The 21,020-nt window shown below is 43.2% G+C and overlaps 1 protein-coding gene and 1 pseudogene across 2 annotated transcripts in view; both read right to left on the bottom strand.

Annotated features, from left to right (window-relative positions):
- Nucleotides 1-201: 201 nt before the first annotated feature.
- On the bottom strand, nt 202-3,874 carry LOC112834151 (ubiquitin-related modifier 1-like; annotated as a pseudogene).
- Nucleotides 3,875-4,655: 781 nt separating this feature from the next.
- PRKAR2A (protein kinase cAMP-dependent type II regulatory subunit alpha) overlaps nt 4,656-21,020 on the bottom strand; it is a 108,056-nt gene continuing 91,691 nt past the window's right edge. For both annotated transcript variants that reach the window (XM_073901163.1, XM_025885082.2), the window contains 3 exons: nt 11,540-11,605; nt 8,942-9,083; nt 4,656-8,489 (listed from right to left, as the gene is read on the bottom strand). In XM_073901163.1, coding sequence (XP_073757264.1) covers nt 8,356-8,489; nt 8,942-9,083; nt 11,540-11,605 — 342 coding nt within the window. In that variant the 3' untranslated portion in view covers nt 4,656-8,355. The remainder of the gene's footprint in view (nt 8,490-8,941; nt 9,084-11,539; nt 11,606-21,020) is intronic.

Raw genomic sequence — 21,020 nt, forward strand, 5'->3', positions numbered from 1 at the left:
TTTAAAGATTTTATTTATTTATTTGAGAGAGAGAGAATGAGAGATAGAGAGCACGAGAGGGAAGAGGGTCAGAGGGAGAAGCAGACTCCCCGCTGAGCAGGGAGCCCGACGTGGGACTCGATCCCGGGACTCCAGGATCATGACCTGAGCCGAAGGCAGTCGCTTAACCAACTGAGCCACCCAGGCGCCCCAAGTTAACTGTTTTTTATTTATTTATTTATTTATTTGACAGAGGGAGACACAGAGAGAGGGAACACAAGCAGGGGGAGTGGGAGAGGGAGAAGCAGACTTCCCGCCGAGCAGGGAGCCCGATGCGGGCCTCGATCCCAGGACCCTGGGATCATGACCTGAACCGAAGGCAGACATTTAACAACTGAGCCACCCAGGCGCCCCCAGTTAACTGGTTTTATAGAAGGGAAAGTAGTGCTCACAGGATCAAGAATTTTGGTTGGGAAAAGTCAAAGAGGAAGGGGTAGAAATGCCACACAGAAGAGACAAACTTTCAGAAAAGTTTGATTTTGAGCCCATGGCATCACAAAATGCAAACTAGACCCAAAACCCATCTCTGGCCAAGTTTCATCATGATGTTTAGGATGACTAGGGTGAAGGTGACAATTTCTGAGACGTCCCTACCTGGAGGGAGTATCCTTCAAACCTCAAATCTGGTCTTTCTCCCTTTATAGTGCCTCAGACGCTTGTGTAACCAGAATTGTGCTATGTAGGCTAGAGCAGGGAGGGACAGTGCATGCTGTGTGTCCAAACCACTCACTTTATGAAGAGGCAGTGGCAGCTCTGAAGAAGGGCAGCATGACCAAGGGCAACAGTAAGGCATCAGGAGCATGATCATCCTTGAAATAGGAGACCAGGGCTGCTGTCTATGTGAGTCCAGAAACATGGAGGATAAGCTCTATCATCAATGGAAGAAAGGTCCAGAATGCCCAGGTGGACCTCAGTATCACTCTTGATAATTCCTGGGGTTTAAACAGTATCATGGGGTGCCTGGGTGGCTCAGGTCATGATCCCAGGATCCTGGGATCGAGCCCCACATCGGGCTCCCTGCTCAGGGGGGAGCCTGCTTCTCCTTCTCCCTCTCCCTCTGCCCCCCTGCTCCTGCTCTCTCTCACTCTCTATCTCAAATAAATAAAATCTTTAAAACAAAACAAAAAAACACAGTGTCAGGAATGTCCACAGCAGGTCATCAAAATTTGTTCAATGAGGGGCGCCTGGGTGGCTTAGTCGGTTAAGCATCTGCCTTCGGCTCAGGTCATGATTCTGTAGTCCCAGGATCGAGCCCCGCGTTGGGCTTCCTGCTCAGAGGAGAGACTTCTTCTCCCTCTGCCCCTCCCTCCCCCTATTCGTGCTTGCTCTCTCGCTCTTTCAAATAAATAAAATCCTTAAAAAAAATTTGCTCAATGAATGAATAAGTTAAGACTTAATTTCTGACATTCTAATTCAGAACTTGGGTAATACTCATGTAAATTCACAAGTTATTATTCAGTAAGTTCCTGGTCAACATGTTGCATTTTATCTGCATATCCCCAAATAATCAGGTAACAGTGCCATCTGTGCCATCATCTGTGATGGGGCATTTGTCCATAGAGAGGATGGGTATGGGTAAAGGAAGCAAAATTCATACTTAACATGAGGCCTTGTGAAACAAACACAGATTCCTTAATCACAGTAAACTGTTTTAATTCTGATGTTATAAAATGGATGCACTAAGATTGCTGAGGATATATTCAGGTGCCTGTGATAAGTACAGAACATATAAGAAAGCAAAGTCCTCATGTCACATGCACTCTTCAGGGCTGAGACTGTGGACAATATGCTGTTATTGTTGTCCTGGCCCTTCTTAACTGTTCATAGCAATACCACCACTAAAACCACAGAAGCCAAGACATATTTAATTTTTAAAGCCTTGAAACAAGGCCAGTTTGGCTTTGAGACAGCTCAGCTACCAGTTTCTTGAGCTCCGTGGGCTGTCTCAAATGCTTACCCACTATCTGACCCTTTTGTACTGCCAGGTCAAGGCAAGATCAAACTGGAACATGATTTTGTTGAACAGCTTCTTTTGGTTACTTGGAAAGAAATTGTAGGTCTACTGGGTTATCACAGGATCATTCCTTGTTCTCCTTATCGATGTTACCGAGAAGGAAATGGTAGAAGTAATATTGTCAGACAGGAGATGTTGTCTGCTGGGCTTCATTGATCAGTTTATCTTCCCCGGCAAGGATATACCTGATGCCCTTCCACAGCATCCCCGACAACTCAAATACCATGCTGTGATAGTTAATTTTTTAAAAACATTTAAAATTTAAAAAAATTTTTGTTTACTTTGTTTTTAAAGATTTTATTTATTTTAGAGAGAGAGCATGTGAGTGTTGGGGGTGAGGCAGAGGGAGAGGGAGAGAGAGAGAATCCTAGGCAGACTCCATACTGGTTGGGACGTGGTCTCATGACCCTGAGATCATGAACTGAGCCAAAATCAAGAGTCATACTGCTTAACCAACTGAATCACCCAGGCGCCCCTTAATTTTTTTATTTTTATTTATTTTTATTTTTTTAGTAAACAACATCTTTTATTTGCCCAAGGCCAGCTGTTGTAGGCATTGAGGCCCCAAGACTTCCAGAAGGGATGAAGGGAGGAGGGGCAAACCATCCTGCTTACCAATTGCTGCCTGCCCCCGGGAGGCAGCAGGAGGTAGGAAGGGAGATAAAGTCTACATTTGTGCCATCAAGGATCACGCCTGCTTTCAGATACTTATAAACATTCAGTTGCTGTGGAGGAGGAAACTGAGGCACTCTGACCCCCCAGGCCTCTATGTGCTAGTCCAAGTTTCTGCCTGCTCCTCTTTCTCTCTCTCCAGAATGAGCTGCAGGCAGCCTTTTGCTGGGGAGGGTCTTAGGAGCCCATCTGGTGGCCTGTGGGGGGGAAGGCCAGCCAGGGTCAAGGGCTGGGGATGGGGGGGCAGGAGGAGGGGTGTGGTTGGAAAAGCAGCTGCTGGGAGGGGGGAGTCAGCACTGAATAGGGGACCCCAGCTGGGGTTTCATAATGATATCAGTGGGGGACAGCCAGAGCCCTCTGCTGTCTAGATGGGGAAACTGAGGCAGAGACTCCTCCCATCTTGGAGAAGGGAGGGGCCTCCTATCAGCTATTCCGGTCCGTTCATCTTCTCCACGAAGACACTACAGCCCGGGAGCTGGACTGCCTCGTCAGTGGTCACTCGGTGTTTACACTGAGACACAAGGAGTGGAAGGCAGCTGGGTCACCTGGCCAGGGAGCCCGCTCCTGTTGTGACAAACCAGAGAGGCACCTTCCCCTACTTCAGCTGCTGGGGAGAGAGGCAGGGCTGAGCCTGCCCATCCCCACTCACGTGCCTGAGAAAGTCTCATTTTTAGCACCTGGCCTCTTTTCCCTGCCTGGAGGGAGGTTGGGTGACAGAGCAGGGAAGAAAGCGGCCAAAGGGGACAGGGAGACCTGGAAGGAGGGCCCCAGGGGATGTCTGATTGTGCTCTTCTCCCCACCCCAAGGGAACCCGGGCTGAGCGGGGCCCTCGGCCACCATGCAGCGTGGATATGAAGAGGATGCTGTCCTGGTCCTGCAGCTGGTAGTCCAGCTTGCCCAGCAGTTCCCAGTCTGCATCATTAACCAGCACCAGAATTCCTGGGCGCACGCTGTCTCCCTGGATGAACAACTCTCGCCGCTCTTAAAGCAAATTCTTCTTGATCTGACAAGGAGGTTCCAGAAGTTCCAGGGCTCCTCCTGTCCAGGTAAGGGGACCTGATGTTTCTTTACGCCGTCGAAAAGGAGCTCCACATCACCTCTGAACTCCACCTCCACTGACAACAGCGCTGCCGTGTTGAGGAAGCCCAAATTTTTTTATTTTTAAGTAGACTCCATGCCCAGTCTCATGACCCTGAGATCAAGACCTGAGCTGAGATCAAGAGTCAGAGGCTTACTCGACTGAGTGCCCCCATGATAGTTAATTTCATGTGTCAACTTGACTGGGCCATGGGGTGCTGATATTTGGTCAATCATTGTTCTGGGAGTTTCTGTAAGGGTGTTCTGGGATGAGATCAACATTTAAATCAGTAGACTGAATAAAGCACACTGCCTTCTCCCATTGTGTGTGGGCCTCATCTAATCAGTTGAAGGCCCAAATATAACAAAAGGACTCTTTCTCAAGTAAGAGAATTTTCCTGCCTGACTGCCTCCAAACTGGGGCATTGGCTCTTCCCGGGTTTTCAGCCTGCTAACGTTCTAAAAGGAACTACTCTATCAGCTCTTAAGGGTTGAGAACCATAAGAACCATTCCAGACTCAGACTGGAATGAAATCATCAGCTTTCCTTGGTCTACAGTTTGCCAACCCATCCTGCAGATCATGAGACCTGCCTGCCTCCATAATTGCATAAGCCGATTCCTTATAATAAATCTCTGCACACACACACACACACACACACACACACACACACACACACACACACACACTCCTTACTGGTTCTTACTGGAGAACGCTAATACATATACCCAGGCCTCGTGTCTAATTTTCAAGAGCTCACATCCCAGTCCCAACAATATATCTGCCAGATGAGTACTATGATGGCCAGGAACCCTAAAATGAGAGGACAAACAACACAGGGCCGCACCAGAAGGTCAGACATGATTTGTCAGCCTTTATTAACCAAAAGCAAAGCCGAGCCCTAGAGTTTCCTTTTAAAAAACCCAATCTTGTTTACGGCAAACAATGATTTAATTATATGTTCAATACTACAGAGCAATAATTGATCACTTTCTAATCACTTATTCTTCTGACATTAAAATACAAGTGTAAAACGGTTAAAATAAGATTCTCCCCAATGATTTAAAAACAACTCCAATTGAAAGACATTTCGAACACTATGTGTAGAACTCAGGACCAAAAAAAGACCGTAAAACATTTTACCTTTGAGGTAGCACAATAATGCTGAATTAGGTTTCTTTTATTACAATGAGCTTAAGAAAACAATGAGGAAATCTACCTTTTGCTCAAGGTGGGCTAAATGGTTTTCTGCAAATACCCCATGAGGTTAGTGACAGTTTTCTCCTTTCTTTCTCTCTCTCTTTTTTTTAAGTATAAAGATAGCCCTGCAGTGTGTAAAAGGAAACCCACAGGGGAAGGCTGCTTCCCATAAAATAGACATTAGAATCATTGAGGAACGTCAGCAGTCAAGACAGGAGTAACAAGAGGTAATTGTAGTGAAAAACCAAAACAACTTGTATCTTGGCAAGACTGGTTTACAAGTGTATGTCAAGAACAAAAATTCCAACATTTGCCAACTGAAAACAAAAGATGACATTCATGGGTCTTTTTCCTTTTTCTCTGTGCAAAAATGCTCTTTCACTTTTTCTAAATGAGAGAAGACTGTTTCTACACTGCGACTTGACATGGAAATGCTGTGTGCCCAGGGTGCCGCTGGGCACCAGTGGCACCTCTCACTGATTACCATTGTGAGCAGAGAATCTGGGCATTAAGAGGATGAACATGACCTCTCCTGGTCGGAGAACCATTTCTTGCCACTTTGCTGCTGAATTCACTCATTAAACTGCTCAAAGAAAAGATGCACCCTGACTCCTGCGAATCTACAGCAATTATATGTAAGACTATCAACTAAGAGGACAGCACACATGAACACTTCCTTCAGAGACTACAACCAAAACAAGAGAGTGGGTGTGATAAACTGGGGCTAGAAGAAAGGATAATATTGTAGGCTGGGCCTCAAGGCTCTCAGGAATATTTTCCATCATCCCAAATCAATAGCAAAGCCAGGAAAGAGGGCGTGAAGCTCTAACCCATGAAAGAGAAGAATATAAAAGGGATCTCTTCCCAACACACTCCTCCCCTTGAGGCTCAACCAACAGTGCAGGGCTTGCCTGGCATAATGTGGACACCAGAGCCCTCAGTTGAGCTTGGTCTGCCACCTCTGATTCCCCATGCTGCAAAGAGAACTGGAACCCTGTCAGACTCCTGGCACTAGTTCACTCACACTGGTCCCTTTAAAGTCTTCCTTCCTCAAGCCAGACCCCCAAGGGGTGCTGTATGCAGTGAGGATCTATACTCGTGATCCATATGTCAGTCTGTAGTTAGAGGAGGACTTAAACCTGGATGAATTCTACTCTGTAAAACAGCAACCATCAGTGAGTTGGGGGTACCAAAGAGGCTTCTGTGAAGGGGGAAGACTGAATTGGGATGTGCAAGAAGGCAGGATGAGAAGCCCATGCCTAGCAGCCTGCAGGAGTGACTCTGGCACTAAGCTCCCAGCCAGTCCTGACTAATGCTGGCATGGGAGTGCAAAGGGGGCATCTGCTCAGTGTTTAAAGAGTCCTTGAATAGAGGGGGCTAGACCTCTCTGACACTCCTAAAGCTCACTGTACCTACTTTTGGAAGAAACAGGTGTGATTCTTGTCTGCTAAAGTGCAAGATCTGCTTTCTTAATTTATTTGATAATAAAGCAACACCCTAGAAAAGAACCTTGGAAAATCGTGGGGAAAAAAACCACATGGGCTTTCCCATAGCTAGCTGCCTGTTTTGGGGTATTAGTTACAACCTTTCATAATTCTGGGAGCTGCAACGCAGGCTACCTAGCTAGGGCGGTCTGAAAAGAGTCCTTCTGCTTTCACTTCACGGAACACAAGAAAAAGGGAGATTTGACCAAGGTTGTGGTGGGTCACCACTCTGGAAATCCCTCCACCACGCTGTCCATGGCAAAAGCAGAGAGCCCCGCTTCTATGGACAATGGAAGTGACCATGTGGGCTCTATCATTATCCTACAACAGGAATGACTCAAGCCCCAGCATGCAATCTCTTAGGGATTTATTGAGTTACACAAGTTTAAAAAGTAAATCATATTGGAAAGGGCCTCTTGATTTAATATAACCTTGGCTACAATATTCAAATTTATCTCTATGCAAAGTTCACACTGCTCTTAGGATCTCTTATAGCATCTAAGTCATTCTCAAAAAAAAAATTTATCCTTAACTATATCTAGTTAATTAGGATAATTCATCACAATTCTACTTGATATAATTAAAAGGTTAAAAAGTTTTAAAATACAAGCTAATTTACTTTCCTCTGGGGTTAATAATTGGAACCCCCAATATCCCAACACCTTAATTAGAAAGGTCTTTGCAGTAATTTCATGGATTTTTAAAAACAAAGAGTTGATCTTCAGGATGAATGCCTGAGTCAGCTGACACACTGATATATATGACCAGGTCCAACGGGAATTCCCCAAATACAGAAATAAAAATTTTTTTAATTTCAAAAAAATAGCTGCTTCTTCTTTAAAGAGTTTAAAAATTGATAGTTCAACAGCAAAGCTATGTAACAACACTGGAGAAGGAAAGGGCTCTCTTTGTTGTAGTACAACCTCTTGCTGGCACACTGCCATTATCAGCTGGTAGGGCAACTGGAAATAAGATGGCAGGAGTTGCCCAGGGAAGCATTTGGGTCAGATAAAGTCATGGCACATCCAGACCCTGGCTCCTTAGAAATGGACAACAATTCATTCATGCAAACCGCACAGAGAGTAAATAAAACAAAACAGAATCTACTGAAACAAAACAAAACCAACCAAAACCCCCAACCCAGAAAACCTTCCCTGGCTCTCCGCTACCTGAAGAATGTGCTGATCGCAAATTCTCTGCTCTAACACGGGTCTTCATGGCCAATCAGTGTGCTCTGGGGTGCTGAGCTGCTGGGCCTGGGGCAGGGCCCTGCCCCCAGCATCGCTGTGAATTTGGAGATAGCTGTCATGGGTGCCCCAGGCCCGCAGACCTCCAGCCTCCCTGCCGCATCTTCTACTGTAAAACCGAAGGCTACCAGTGTGAACAAATGCGGACTTTCTCAAAGGACAAACGAGAAGATCAAGGGCTATGACAATTCCTCCCTTGAGAAAGGTCAGGGGCGGGTGTCTACAGTTGAACACAGCTCTGTGCAGACCTGTGGTGACTTCCAACAGCAATAGTAGCAGCCAGAGAGGAAAGGAAGATGATTATGCTGTGGACTTTGTATCAGGCACTTAAACTGTTGGAGAGACATGCCATTGTGAACCAAAGATGTGACAACTGGGTTGGAATAATCATTACGAGTGGTCTAATAATGGGCTTTCAGAAGCAAAGTGGAGGAGGTGTGGGCTGAACCTTGGCCCATCTTGTAGTGCTGACTTTCAAGTGTCCTACATGCCCATGGCCACAGCGATAGCAGCTGGCGGCGGCAGCAACAGCAGGAACGGGTCTGTTGTGTCTGTCTTCTGTGTGTGTTCTGTGGCTGACTGGGAGGTTTTGGTGTCACACTGAGAAGGCTCTGGGCTTCTGCCTACTGCCCGGGGTCAATCAGATCCATGCTGGAGCCAAACATCTTCACAAGCTGTTCCTCGTAGTGTGAGATGTTCCTCTTCATGATGTCCATGCAGGGCCCCAGAAGCCTCTCAAATGCTTGTACGTCCATAACTGCATTGTTAAAAAGAGGCGCGAGAGAATGAATTCTCTACACCAATAATTCAAAGTCATTTCCCTGATGCAAACCTTTTCTCACATATACCTGTTCACCTCAGGGAATCAGACTGGGGGATGCTGAGTGCTTGGAAAAAGGACGGATGTTTCTATGTGAGCACAGCCAGACTGTGTCATCTGTTGGCAACTTTGCAGAGCCCAACAGCACCTACTCACTCGGTCCCAGCAGAGCCCTGGACACCTGCCTCTGTGACTGCTCTTCTCACAGGCTGCCCTCACTCAGTGCTCAGAAATGTCTGCTCAAAGGGTACATTCACCCATTTCTAGTTAGTCAAGCCTAGATGTATGTGAGAACTGGTGAAATGAGTCAAGGCTTACTGATGGGGAAAAAAAAAATACTGCGTGTTAGAAAAAAAAAGTATTTGTGCATAAGAATTTATTTTTCTTACCTAAGCATTTGACATCTCCCACTGCATAAGCTGAAGCAGCTCTGGGTTTGTTGGTGACCAGTGCAAGCTCTCCAAAGTACTGCCCCTTATGGCAACGGGCAATCTCGACCTCCTGGTTCCCACCATCCTTGTTTGCTTTAGTCTAGAGCAAGTGGAAAACATGACCTAGGCTGATTCCAGAATCACAGCTGAGCACATCCAGTTACACACACTTGCATTCCCTTCTCAGGACACTTAAAATACAATTACTGAGAAATTCACTTTGCGGAGACACTAACTGTACCATGTCAACTGCAGGGGCTAATTCATCTCAGTGGTCTGGTTTATTTTTTTTATTTTTATTTTTTAAAGATTTTATTTATTTATTTGACAGAGAGAGACACAGTGAGAGAGGGAACACAAGCAGGGGGAGTGGGAGAGGGAGAAGCAGGCTTCCTGCTGAGCAGGGAGCCCGATGTGGGACTCGATCCCAGGACCCTGGGACCATGACCTGAGCCAAAGGCAGACGCTTAACGACTGAGCCACCCAGGTGCCCTCAGTGGTATGGTTTAATTAGAGGAGTTGGCTTTTACCTGGGCCTTCATCCAAGACCCAACACCTTTCAGGTAATGGCTAAATATCAAGAGGTAGGGAGCAGACCATTTTCTTTGGAAGATTTATATGTATCTTCCAAAGGAAAAAAAATAATTATTATAACATACATTATATATGTCAATATATATGATCATATTATAGTGTCAATTATATATTAATACATATTAATATAATATATATTTTTACGTATATATTTTTATACATTATACATTTACATATATTATATATATATATATGAATGCTGTCCTTTTGGTAGATGCTGACTTCTAAGGTGCAAGGGAAAAGACAAGATCTTTTGTTAAGTCCTGCTAAATGATGTCAATGTTTCTCTTAGGTAAAGTCACAATCCCGGGTCACTTCTTTTTTATTTGAGACCATGCCTTTCTCGGACAATACTTTACAGTAACAAGTTTTCTTTTTAGGTACTGCCTGCTCTGTAAGTTAGTGGTTCCCCACCCCTCCACCACACGCATTTTTTTTTTTTTAGAAGAGCTAAGTGACTAAAAAAAATTTTTTATAATGTTCAACCTGGATATTTAGTGCTTTAACTCTGTATTAAGATATCAAGCAGGGGGGAGCCTGGGTGGCTCAGCCAGTTATGCGTCTGCCTTCAGCTCAGGTCATGATCCTGCGGTCCTGGTAAGGAGCCCTGCATCGGGCTCCCTGCTCAGTGGGGAGTCTGCTTCTCCCTCTCCCTCTCCCCTCTGCTTGTGCTGTCTCTCTCTCTCAAATAAATAAAATCTTAAAAGAAAAAAAAAGAAATCAAGCAGGTTTTAATTTGTGCTTATCAAATTATGGAAAATAATGTAGCATATCACATTTAATATCTAGAGTTTCCTTTTTTTTTTTACAAATCCATCTACTAAGCTAAGCAATAATTTCAGTAAAAAAATTATTTAGAATTTATTAGTAAGAATTAGTCTCAATCTCTAAGAGCCACTTTAGGTTATAGGCAGATAATCTTCCTTCCACACTTCTGCCCCAACCTGTTTGCTCTGAAGTTGATCTGCTCCATCAGAGCCAACACTCTCCTTCCAATTTCTGTAGCATTCTCTGGGTCTGCAGATGCGTTTGTGCCCAAGTAGTCCCTTCTTTAGAGTAGCAGTTAACACACTGTCATATGAACACCAGCCCCCTGGGGATTTGTTACAATTCAGATTCTGATTCAGTAGGTCTGGGGCAGAGTCCAAGACTGCATTCCTGACAAGCTCCCCCAACCCCCAGGGCCACAGTGCTGCTGGTCCCACATACCCAACATTATGCTGTGATCAAGAAGTGTCAATGAGTATTTGAAAAACAAACATGTATCACTAGTCCAAAAACAGTAAAACTAGTCCAAAAACAATAAAAGAACATAGACGTTTCAACCTACTGTTTCATGTGAAACAGCAGATCTATTTTTAATAGAGGCAGTAATCATGTTTTTCTTTCTCCATATTTAACTTTTACTAAAGATAGTCTGTAAAAGGTTTCATATTAGGTTAGAATTATATTTAACTATTTTAACAAATTCTACATTCTTAAAAAAATTGGAATAGGGAAATCTGGTGACAATGGATTTATGATGAGAATCATTCCTCCCACTTACTGGTCATCAGTTTTCTAGGCCTCCCTATCCACGAAATGGCACAGTAATGCTGGTCCTAAAGACCTCCCCCCCAGTGCTCTAGAAAGGAAGCTTTTTTCATATTCAACACCCACGTGTATGCCTTTATCATGTAATTCCCCCATTTTCTACTACGGGGTTTATCTTTTTCTTATTGACTTATAGGCCAATATTTCTCATATCATTAATTATGTCACAGAGGCAAAGGCAATAGGAACAAGGAGAAATATACTAAATCCCTACCACTGGAGGTACTTAAACATGGGTCTTTGCCAGTCACATACCTCATAGAACAATGATGGTTTTGTTATACTAGACACACTTCACATTATTTAAAGCAAGCAGCTACTTTCTGTGCATGCACCTGGCATAAATTGCACCATCACACACAGACTCACCTTGCTTCTGATCAGGATGCTCACCTCTCCGGACTCTATAATGTAAAAGCTATCAGCCTTTTCACCCTAGAAAGGGAGAGAAGGTTGTCAGAGCTATACATATGTATTGGCGAGGGACACAGAAATACATAATTTTCTCATTGCCTGATTTTTTTTTTTAAAGATTTTATTTATTTATTTGACAGAGAGAGACATAGCGAGAGCAGGAACACAAGCAGGAGGAGTGGGAGAGGGAGAAGCAGGCTTCCCGCTGAGCAGGGAGCCCGATGTGGGACTTGATCCCAGGACCCTGGGACCATGACCCGAGCCAAAGGCAGACGCTTAACGACTGAGCCACCCAGGCGCCCGTCATTGCCCTGATTTGTATTTATTTTCCAACTCTACAAATTAACCAGTGGCTAACAAATTTAGTACAAAACAAGAGGATCCTGGTCACCGGGAATGTCAGTCCAACTATGACTGACGCACATCTCTCACTTCCCGACATGGAATATTCATATTTCTCCCCATGAATATGCCCAGGCTGCACATAGCATCACTATTGCTCAGGTTAGTCTGCTATTGAAACCTGTGACCAGGGGAGGGAGGGGGGGGCGGGGGACCAAGAGACAAGACTGCTACAGACAGTATTAAGGTGACTCCTGGCTGCCCCTGGGCCTGGGGCCCAGGGATAATCTGGACCACCAAATGCAGCCCTCCAGAGGACAGGGTGGATCTGGAGAAAGCCCTGCCTTGGTGAAGGAGGTACTTTGATGCTGGTTGATGTCACCCTTATGAGCCTCAGGCTTTTCTTTCACTTGCTTGGATTTTAAACCACTTGGCTGAACCGGTCATTCAGGTATTTCAACAAGTAATTAAGTACTTACTATGTGCCAAGGCACTGTTTTAGGCATGTGAGATGTATCTGTGGACAAAACAAATATCCCTACTCTTGTGGAAATCACAGTCTGATAGGGCAAACAAACTGTAAACAATCAACATAGTGAATCAGCAAATGATACTGTTACATTGGAAGGCAATTAAGTACTAGGGGAAGAAAGCAGAGCAGGCAATGTGGGATCTGGAGTGCTGGGGGAGGAGATGGCTACAGTATATAGATAGCAGAGTTTCATCAGAGGGTGAGATCTGAGCAAAGGCTGGGAGAAAAGGCTTTCACAGGCCCATTTCAGTCTCTGACACCTTTCTCTTAACATCTGGAGCAACGACCATCTACACTGGATAATTAAATACTAATCATCTGTCCACATTCCACGTGGGTCTTTTTTTTTTTTTTTAAAGATTTTATTTATTTGAGAGAGAGAGAATGAAGAGAGAGAGAGTACAAGAGGGGGGAGGGTCAGAGGGAGAAGCAGACTCCCTGCTAAGCAGGGAGCCCGATGTGGGACTTGATCCCAGGACTCCAGGATCATGACCTGAGCCGAAGGCAGTCGCTAAACCAACTGAGCCACCCAGGCGCCCCTCCACGTGGGTCTTATGTCTTCAGAAGAATCTACACTTCTGAATTTGTGTAAGACTTCAATGTCCTCCGACTACCGCACAGAACTCCAAATGTCCACCTTACAACTGAGGCTGCCATTCCTGAGTCAGTCTAGTCCCAGTTCACTATGTAATAATCACTGCTCCATGTGAGTAGAAGCCACAGCGTTATAAAGAGGTGTCTGCGGGTTTCTGCGGTGCTGTGTGGGATAAGTACCCTGTACCCAGCAGAGCCAAATCAGCATGAAATTCTAGAATTACACAAAGAGCTCCCTGACACGAGTTGCTGAAAGAAACTAAGGGGGAGCCAGACGCAGAGTCACCAGGATGAAGAGTGGTTTCTAGGTCCAAGAAGGGAGTTTCATAAGGGAAGATGTGATTACCTGTGTTCAGTTCTGTCGGGAGGTCAAGAGTAATAATGATTCAAATGTGTGGAAACATTCGGTGACCAAGACGAGGGTGGTGAGTGACAGCACTGAGCCACAAAAGGGACAGGTGGTGAAGGGTGGTGCCCGAGCTCTTTTTGTTTAGATAGATGTGCTCATTTTTGGGGAGCCTGAGTGGCTCAGTTGGTTAAGCGACTGCCTTCGGCTCAGGTCATGATCCTGGAGTCCCGGGATCGAGTCCCACATCGGGCTCCCTGCTCCGTCTGCTTCTCCCTCTGACCCTCCCCCTCTCATGCTCTCTCTATCTCATTCTCTCTCTCAAATAAATAAAAAATAAATAAATAAAATAAAATCTAGATAGATGTGCTCATTTTTCAAGGCTGCAGCCTGATGAACTTTTATACGTGTATGTAGCTGTGTGACCACCCCCTCGATCAAAACAGAAAATCTTTCTGGCCTCCACCCTACGGAGTGTTTCTCAGTCAAAACCACCACTACTTCACCTATTAGGTAACTGTGTCTGACTTCTGTCCTTGCAGTTTTCCTTAACTTCTGTTAAGGAAAGGAAGGCTGTTCCTTAACTTCATGTAAATGGAATCACACATTGACTTTTGTGTCTGGCTTCTGCTAGTCCACATTGTGAGATGGCACTTTGCATATGCTTGCCTGTGAAACGAATGAGAAGCTAGTTGCTGGGGTAAAAACAGTGAGTGGAGGAATCTGAGTGTATTTTGAGGACAAGAGAGACTCAGTCATGTCTACAGGATGAAAAGAATGAGTTTGATGAGGGGCACCTGGGTGGCCCAGTCGTTAAGCGTCTGCCTTCGGCTCAGGTCATGATCCCAGGGTCCTGGCATCGAGCCCCATGTCGGGCTCCCTGCTCAGCAGGAAGCCTGCTTCTCCCTCTCCCACTGCCCCTGCTTGTGTTCCCTCTCTGACTGTGTCTCTCTGTCAAATAAATAAAGTCTTTGAAAAAAAAAAGAGTAAGTTAAATCAACAGGGGTGCTCAAATAGAGCAGAATCTGCTACCAATGCTGTGTGCTCCCTCCCAGCAGGCACTCTGGTGAGCGCTGCATGTACATTGCTTCATACGAGCACCTAAGAAGTCAATAAAATCGGTACTACTGCTATTCCATTTTACAGATGAATTTCCTCAGAAGCTCAAAAGATAAATAACTTTGCCATAGGAGGCAAAGGGAATAACTGGTGGATTCCAGACTGAGAGGAGATGGGAAGGAATATTACCAAGACCACGTGGAATAATGAGGCTTCCCTAGGTAAAAGTCTGCTTCTCCCTCTGCTCTCACCCTGCTCTCGTGCTCTCTCTCTCACTAATAAATAAATAAAATCTTTTTAAAAATTTGTAAGGACGTAACAAGAGAAACTCTGAAGGGGGCAGCTCGCCAGGGGCTCCCCTGACAGCACATATGGTCTAGAGAACACCCAGAGACAGGCTGAGATGCACACTAGCATCCCACCATCCCGTGCAACAGGCAGTGGCTTCTGTTCTTTCTTCTGTATCTGGGCGCCAACTGCACACCTGCATTAAGCAAGGCACCCACCTTTAGGCACAACCACATGTAAAGAACAACTGGGTTGCAGGAAGAGGCTAGCGGTATGCTGGTGCTAAAGAGTCCCAGCAGTCCCAGCACAACTGTCAAGAGGGACTTAAGGCAGCAATCTCTAAATGCTGATGATCATCACTGATCTTCACAGATGCTGGGAAGCTTCTAGTTTTAAACTGCTAAGCAACCAACTCAAGAGAATGGGGGAGGGGGATATAGCAAAAACAAAATAGAAGAAAGGAAGTAAGATAAAGACAGAAAGTAATGAAACAGAAAACGTTCAATAGGATTAATAAAAGGTGCGAGTTGGTTCTTCAAAAAGACTGAAGGAATTGATAAGCCCCTCGCAAGCTTGAGCAAAAAAAAAAAAAAAAAAAAGGAGAAGGCACAAAACAACATCAGGAATGAAGACAGGAACATCATTCTAGGTTTTGTATATATTTAAAAGGTGTTATAGGGGAAACAATCAACAAAACTAAAAGGCAGCCTACAGAATGGGAGAAGGTATTTGCAAAAAACATATCAGATAAAGGGTTAGTATCCAAAATCTCTAAAGAACTTACCAAACTCAACACCCAAAAACAAATAATCCCGTTAAGAAATGGGCAGACAGGGGCGCCTGGGTGGCTCAGTCATTAAGCATCTGCCTTCGGCTCAGGTCATGATCCCAGGGTCCTGGGATCGAGCCCGGCGTCGGGCTCCCTGCTCAGCGGGGAGTCTGCTTCTCCCTCTGCCTGCCACTCCCCCTGCTTGTGTTCCTGCTCCCACTATCTCTCTCTGTCAAATAAATAAAAAATCTTAAAAAAAAAAAAAAAGAAATGGGCAGACAACATGAATAGACACTTTTCCAAAGAAGACATCCAGATGGCTAAGAGACACATGAAAAGATGCTCAACATCACTCATCATCAGGGAAATGCAAATCAAAACTATGATGAGATACTACCTCAAGCCTATTAGAATGGCTAAAATTAACAACACAAGAAACAGCAGGTGTTGGCGAGGATGCGGAGAAAGGGGAACCTTCTTGCACTGTGGTGGGAATGCAAGCTGGTACAGCCACTCTGGAGGACAGTTTGGAGGTTCCTCAAAAAGTTAGAAATAGAACTACCCTATGACCCAGCAATTACACTACTAGGTATTTACCCAAAGGATACAAAAATACAGATTCAAAGGGGTACATGCACCCCGATGTTTATAGCAGCATTATCAACAATAAACAAACTATAGAGAGAGCGCCCAAATGTTCAACTGATAAAAATAGATAAAGATGTGGTACACACACACACACACACACACACACACACAATGGAATATTACTCAGCCATCAAAAAAGAATGAAATCTTGCCATTTGCAACAACGTGGATAGAGCTAAAGTGTATTATGCTAAGCGAAATAAGTTAGAGGAATACAAATACCATATGATTTCATGTGGAATTTAAGAAAGAAAACAGATGAACATATTGGGAAGGGTGGGGGGAAAGGAGAGAGGACAGAGGAACCATAAGACACTGTTAATGATAGAGAACAAACTGAGGATTGACGGAGAGAGGTGGGGGCGGATGGGCTAGATGGGGGAAGTTAAAAGGAGGGCACCTGTTGTGATGAGCACTGGGTGTTGTATTTAAGTGATGAATCACTGAATGCTACTCCAGAAACCAATATTGCAATGTATATTAACTACGTAAAATTTAAATAAAAATATAAAAAAATAAAAGGTGTTACAGGAACATTATGACCAACTTTATGCCAAAAACACTGAATTTTAGACAAAGATGAAATAGAAAACTTAAATAGCTTAACAATTAAAATGATTTAATCTATAGTCAAAAATCTTCCCACAAAAGAAACACTGGTAAGTTCCATAAGGTATCGAAGGAATTCTAGTCTTTTTTTTTTTTTTAAGATTCTATCTGACACAGAGAGAGCACGCATGCGCACAAGCAGGGGGCGCGGCAGGCAGAGGGAGAGGGAGAAGCAGACTCCCCGCTGAGCAGGGAGCCTGAAGTGGGGCTCGATCCCAAGACCCTGGGATCATGACCTGAGTTGAAGGCAGACGCTTAAGGGACTGAGCCACCCCAAGGAATTCTACTAGTCTTACACAAACACAAACTCCTCAGATAATAGGAAGAGAATAGAATCCCAGCTTACATTATGAATCTAACATCCTGATATCAAAATTTGACAAGGCTGCTGTAAGAAAGGAAAATTATAGATCAGTCTCACTTGGGAATATAGCCATAAAATCTTAAACAAAATATTAACAAACTAGATTCATCAACATATGAAAAGGATACTACACAATGACCAAGTTGGTCTATCTCAGCAACAAAAGTCTGCTTTAACATTTCAAAATCAAATCAACGTAATCACTGAAGCCTTGTTCATAACAGCTAAAAACTAGGAACACCCCAAATGTCCATCAGCAGTGGGGAGGCAAATAATTTATTCACACACTGGAATATTGTATAGCAATGAAAACCAAACTACAGCTGTACACAACAATGCGGGTGAATGCTGAGCAAACAAAGATGCAAATAAAAGAATACTTTCTAATTCCAATTTAGAAATTTAAGAAAGTAGCAGGATGTGGCCATACTGTTTAGGATGTATACCTCAGTGGCAATCACTACAAAGGAAAGCAAATACATGACTACCGTAAAAGTCTGGATAGGGAGGAAGGAGGGCTTGTGACTAGGAAGGAGCTCATGAGGGTGGAACAGCTTCTGAGGTATAAGGGGGCTTCTCTGAAAATATCTAGAAATAAGTTTTTGGATTATAGAATAAATTCAGCTTTACAGGATAAGGGCAAATTTCTCTCAAAAGGGGTTATTCTATTAACAGTAAATAAAACTTCCTACTACATCTTGCAATTGTCAGATTCCTACTTTTTGCCAAGCCAATAGGTATGAAAATAGTTCTCACTGTGGTTTTTATTTTTTTATTTTAATTTGAGAGAGAGAGAGAATGAGAGAGAGAGAGAGAGCACGAGAGGGGGTAGGGTCAGAGGAGAGAAGCAGACTCCCCACTGAGCAGTGAGCCTGATGTGGGACTAGATCCCCGGACTCCAGGATCACAACCTGAGCTGAAGGCAGTCGCCTAACCAACTGAACCGCCCAGGCGCCCTCACTGTGGTTTTTAATTTGCACTTCCTAATTACTCAATGAGGCTGAAGCCAATTCATTTTTCACTGATGCCAGAACTATGGTTCGAGAATACAATTCTCACAGGGGCGCCTGGGTGGCTCAGTCGTTAAGCGTCTGCCTTCGGCTCAGGTCATGGTCCCAAGGTCCTGGGATTGAGCCCCACATAGGGCTCCCTGCTCCGCGGGGAGGCTGCTTCTCCCTCTCTCGCTCCCCCTGCTTGTGTTCCCTCTCTCACTGTCTCTCTCTCTGTCAAATAAATAAATAAAATCTTAAAAAAAAAAAAGAATACAATTCTCACAGTGACATCTTGCCTCTCAAAAATCTTTGAAAGTGCTTCTCAAACATTTCCACCAAGTATTCTTAATGCAAGGGCATTACCAAGTCTTGGAACAGTCTACAGCAGTGTTTTTCAAACTTTAGCAAACATTAAAATCGTCTGGAGGTGTTGCTGATACCAAAACCAGACAAAGACATCACAAGAAGAGAAAACTACAGACCAATATCCTTCATGAACAAACACCAAAATCCTTAATAAGGGAGTTACCCACTACATGCTAGATGGGATGCTGCCTAATTCACGAATTACTTAATAAAGCCAATAAGATCTTCAAATTAAAAAAAAAAACTTAGCAAAATTTTCGCAAATCCAGTAATAAATAAAAAGGATAATATATCACGACCAAGTAGGACTCACTCCAGGATCAAGCTTGGTTTAATGTTCAAAATTCAATCAATGTTAAAAAAAAAGTCAAGCAATGTAATTCATACTTGTTAACTAGAAAAGAAAACCCATATGAGCACCTCAATAAAAACATCTGACAAAATTCAACATCTTTTCATGATAAAAACTGAGAAAACTAGAAGAGACGGACCTTCCCTAACCTGATTAAGGGCATTTATAAAGAAGTTTACAATTTACATTATACTTAATGGTGAACAACTAAATGCTTTCCTCCTAAGATCAATAACAAGACCAATAACAAGACATAGATGTCTGTTTTCAGCGTTTCTATTCAATATTGTACTGGAGGATACATCCAATGCGATAAGACAAATTAATTAAAAATTAAAAAGAAGGTATACAGAAGTAAAACTGTCTTTGTTCATAGATAAAATAATCATCTACATAGAAAATCCCAAGGAAGCTACAAAAAAGCTACTAAAATCAGCGAGGTTAGCAAGGTTGTAAATACCACAGGATCAATGTGCAAAATTCAACTGTATTTTTATACACTAGCAATAAATAATTAAAAATTGAAAAAAGGAAAACCACTTAATGTTAAAAATATGAAATATCCAGGTATAAACTTAACAGATGTGTAAGACCTGAAAAGTATAAAATGTTAAGGGAAAAATTAAAATATATAGAAAAGTATAAATAAAAGTATATAAAAAGTATAAAAAAGTGCAAATACCTGAAAATTATAAAATATTACAGAGAAAAATTAAAATATATAGAAAAATTTAAAAAATATAGATATATTATGTTCATGAACCAACTCACTGTAGTGTACGTATCTGACAATAAGGTTTTTTGATTGTAATGTAAGTGAATGACATTAAGCTTTTGATTATTGAGGCAACCATTTCAAAGACACCCATCTTGAATAAACATATTGCCAGCTACACAACTAGATAAAGACCCAGGCTGCTCCCACCTATAAAGTTTCCCTTTTAGAAAGCCCTGGGAAATGTAGAAAACTGACTGCTGGAGTGACCCCACTTTTCTCTTCCCAGACCCTAATTCCTGCTCTTACGTTTTAAATTCGCCAATAAAGAGTGAACCTTTATTGGCGTTGGACACCAAACCCTGGACACCCCACCCTCATCCCCAATAAAGACAGAATTCCAGGTCCCCCACCCCACCCTGTGACCTCACTGTGTGGCTCTGGATGTGCCACGTACCCTCCAGGATCTGTGAGTAATAAACCCGTTTTTTCAAAGTTCCCTCATGGTTGTTGCTGAGGTAAATCTTGCAGTCATAATAAGAACCACAGGGCTGGTCCAGCCACAACACGGCTCTGGAGAACTGTCTGTGGGGGCTTGCTAGAAGTAGGTGAGTGTCCCAGGCATTCCTAGCTGAGAGCATCACTATTAATGACCTGAGAGTGACACAAAACACTCACTATTGTTACAATGTCAATTTCTCCCCAAATTGATCTATAGATTCAACATAGTCCCAATAAAAAAAAAATCTCAGCAGGCTTTTTTGGTAGAAATTGTTAAGTTGGTTCTAAAATATATACAGAAATGCAAAGAGCACAGAGTAGCCAAAATAATTATGAAAAAGAACAAAAAAATCTGGAGGGCTTAAACTACCTGATTTTAGGACTTAATATAAAAATCTTTTATAATCAAAACAGTGCAGTATTCAATGGAACAAAACAGAGACCACAAATAGTCCAAAAAACATATGGCCAAATATTTTTCAATACAACTGTCAAGGCAATGGGATAGGACAATCTTTTCAACAAATGATGCTGGAATAATTGGACATCCATATGCTAAACTCTGTAAAAACTTTACACCGTGTACAAAAATTAACTCAAAATGGATCACAGATCAGGGGCGCCTGACTGGCTCAGTCAGTAGAGCATGTGACTCTTGATCTCAGGGTCATGAGTTCAAGCCCCATGTTGGGCATGGAGCCTACTCTAAAAAAAAAAAAAAATCACAGATCTAAATGCATGAATTAGAACTGTGAAATATCTACAACTGCCCTGCTCAATACAGTAGCATGTGGCTACTGAGCACTTGAAATGTAGCTTCTACAGATTTAGATGTGCTGTAAGTATAAAATACACATCAAATTTTGAAGACCAAGTACCAAAAAAAAGAATGTAAAATATTTCATCACTGAATTTTTATATCACTTAGATGTTGAAATGGTATTATTTAAAGATATTAG

The sequence above is a fragment of the Callorhinus ursinus genome, unplaced genomic scaffold, assembly GCF_003265705.2.
Source record: "Callorhinus ursinus isolate GAN/ISIS: 27379988/994484 unplaced genomic scaffold, GSC_fseal_2.0 scaffold15, whole genome shotgun sequence".
Lineage (NCBI taxonomy): Eukaryota > Metazoa > Chordata > Mammalia > Carnivora > Otariidae > Callorhinus > Callorhinus ursinus.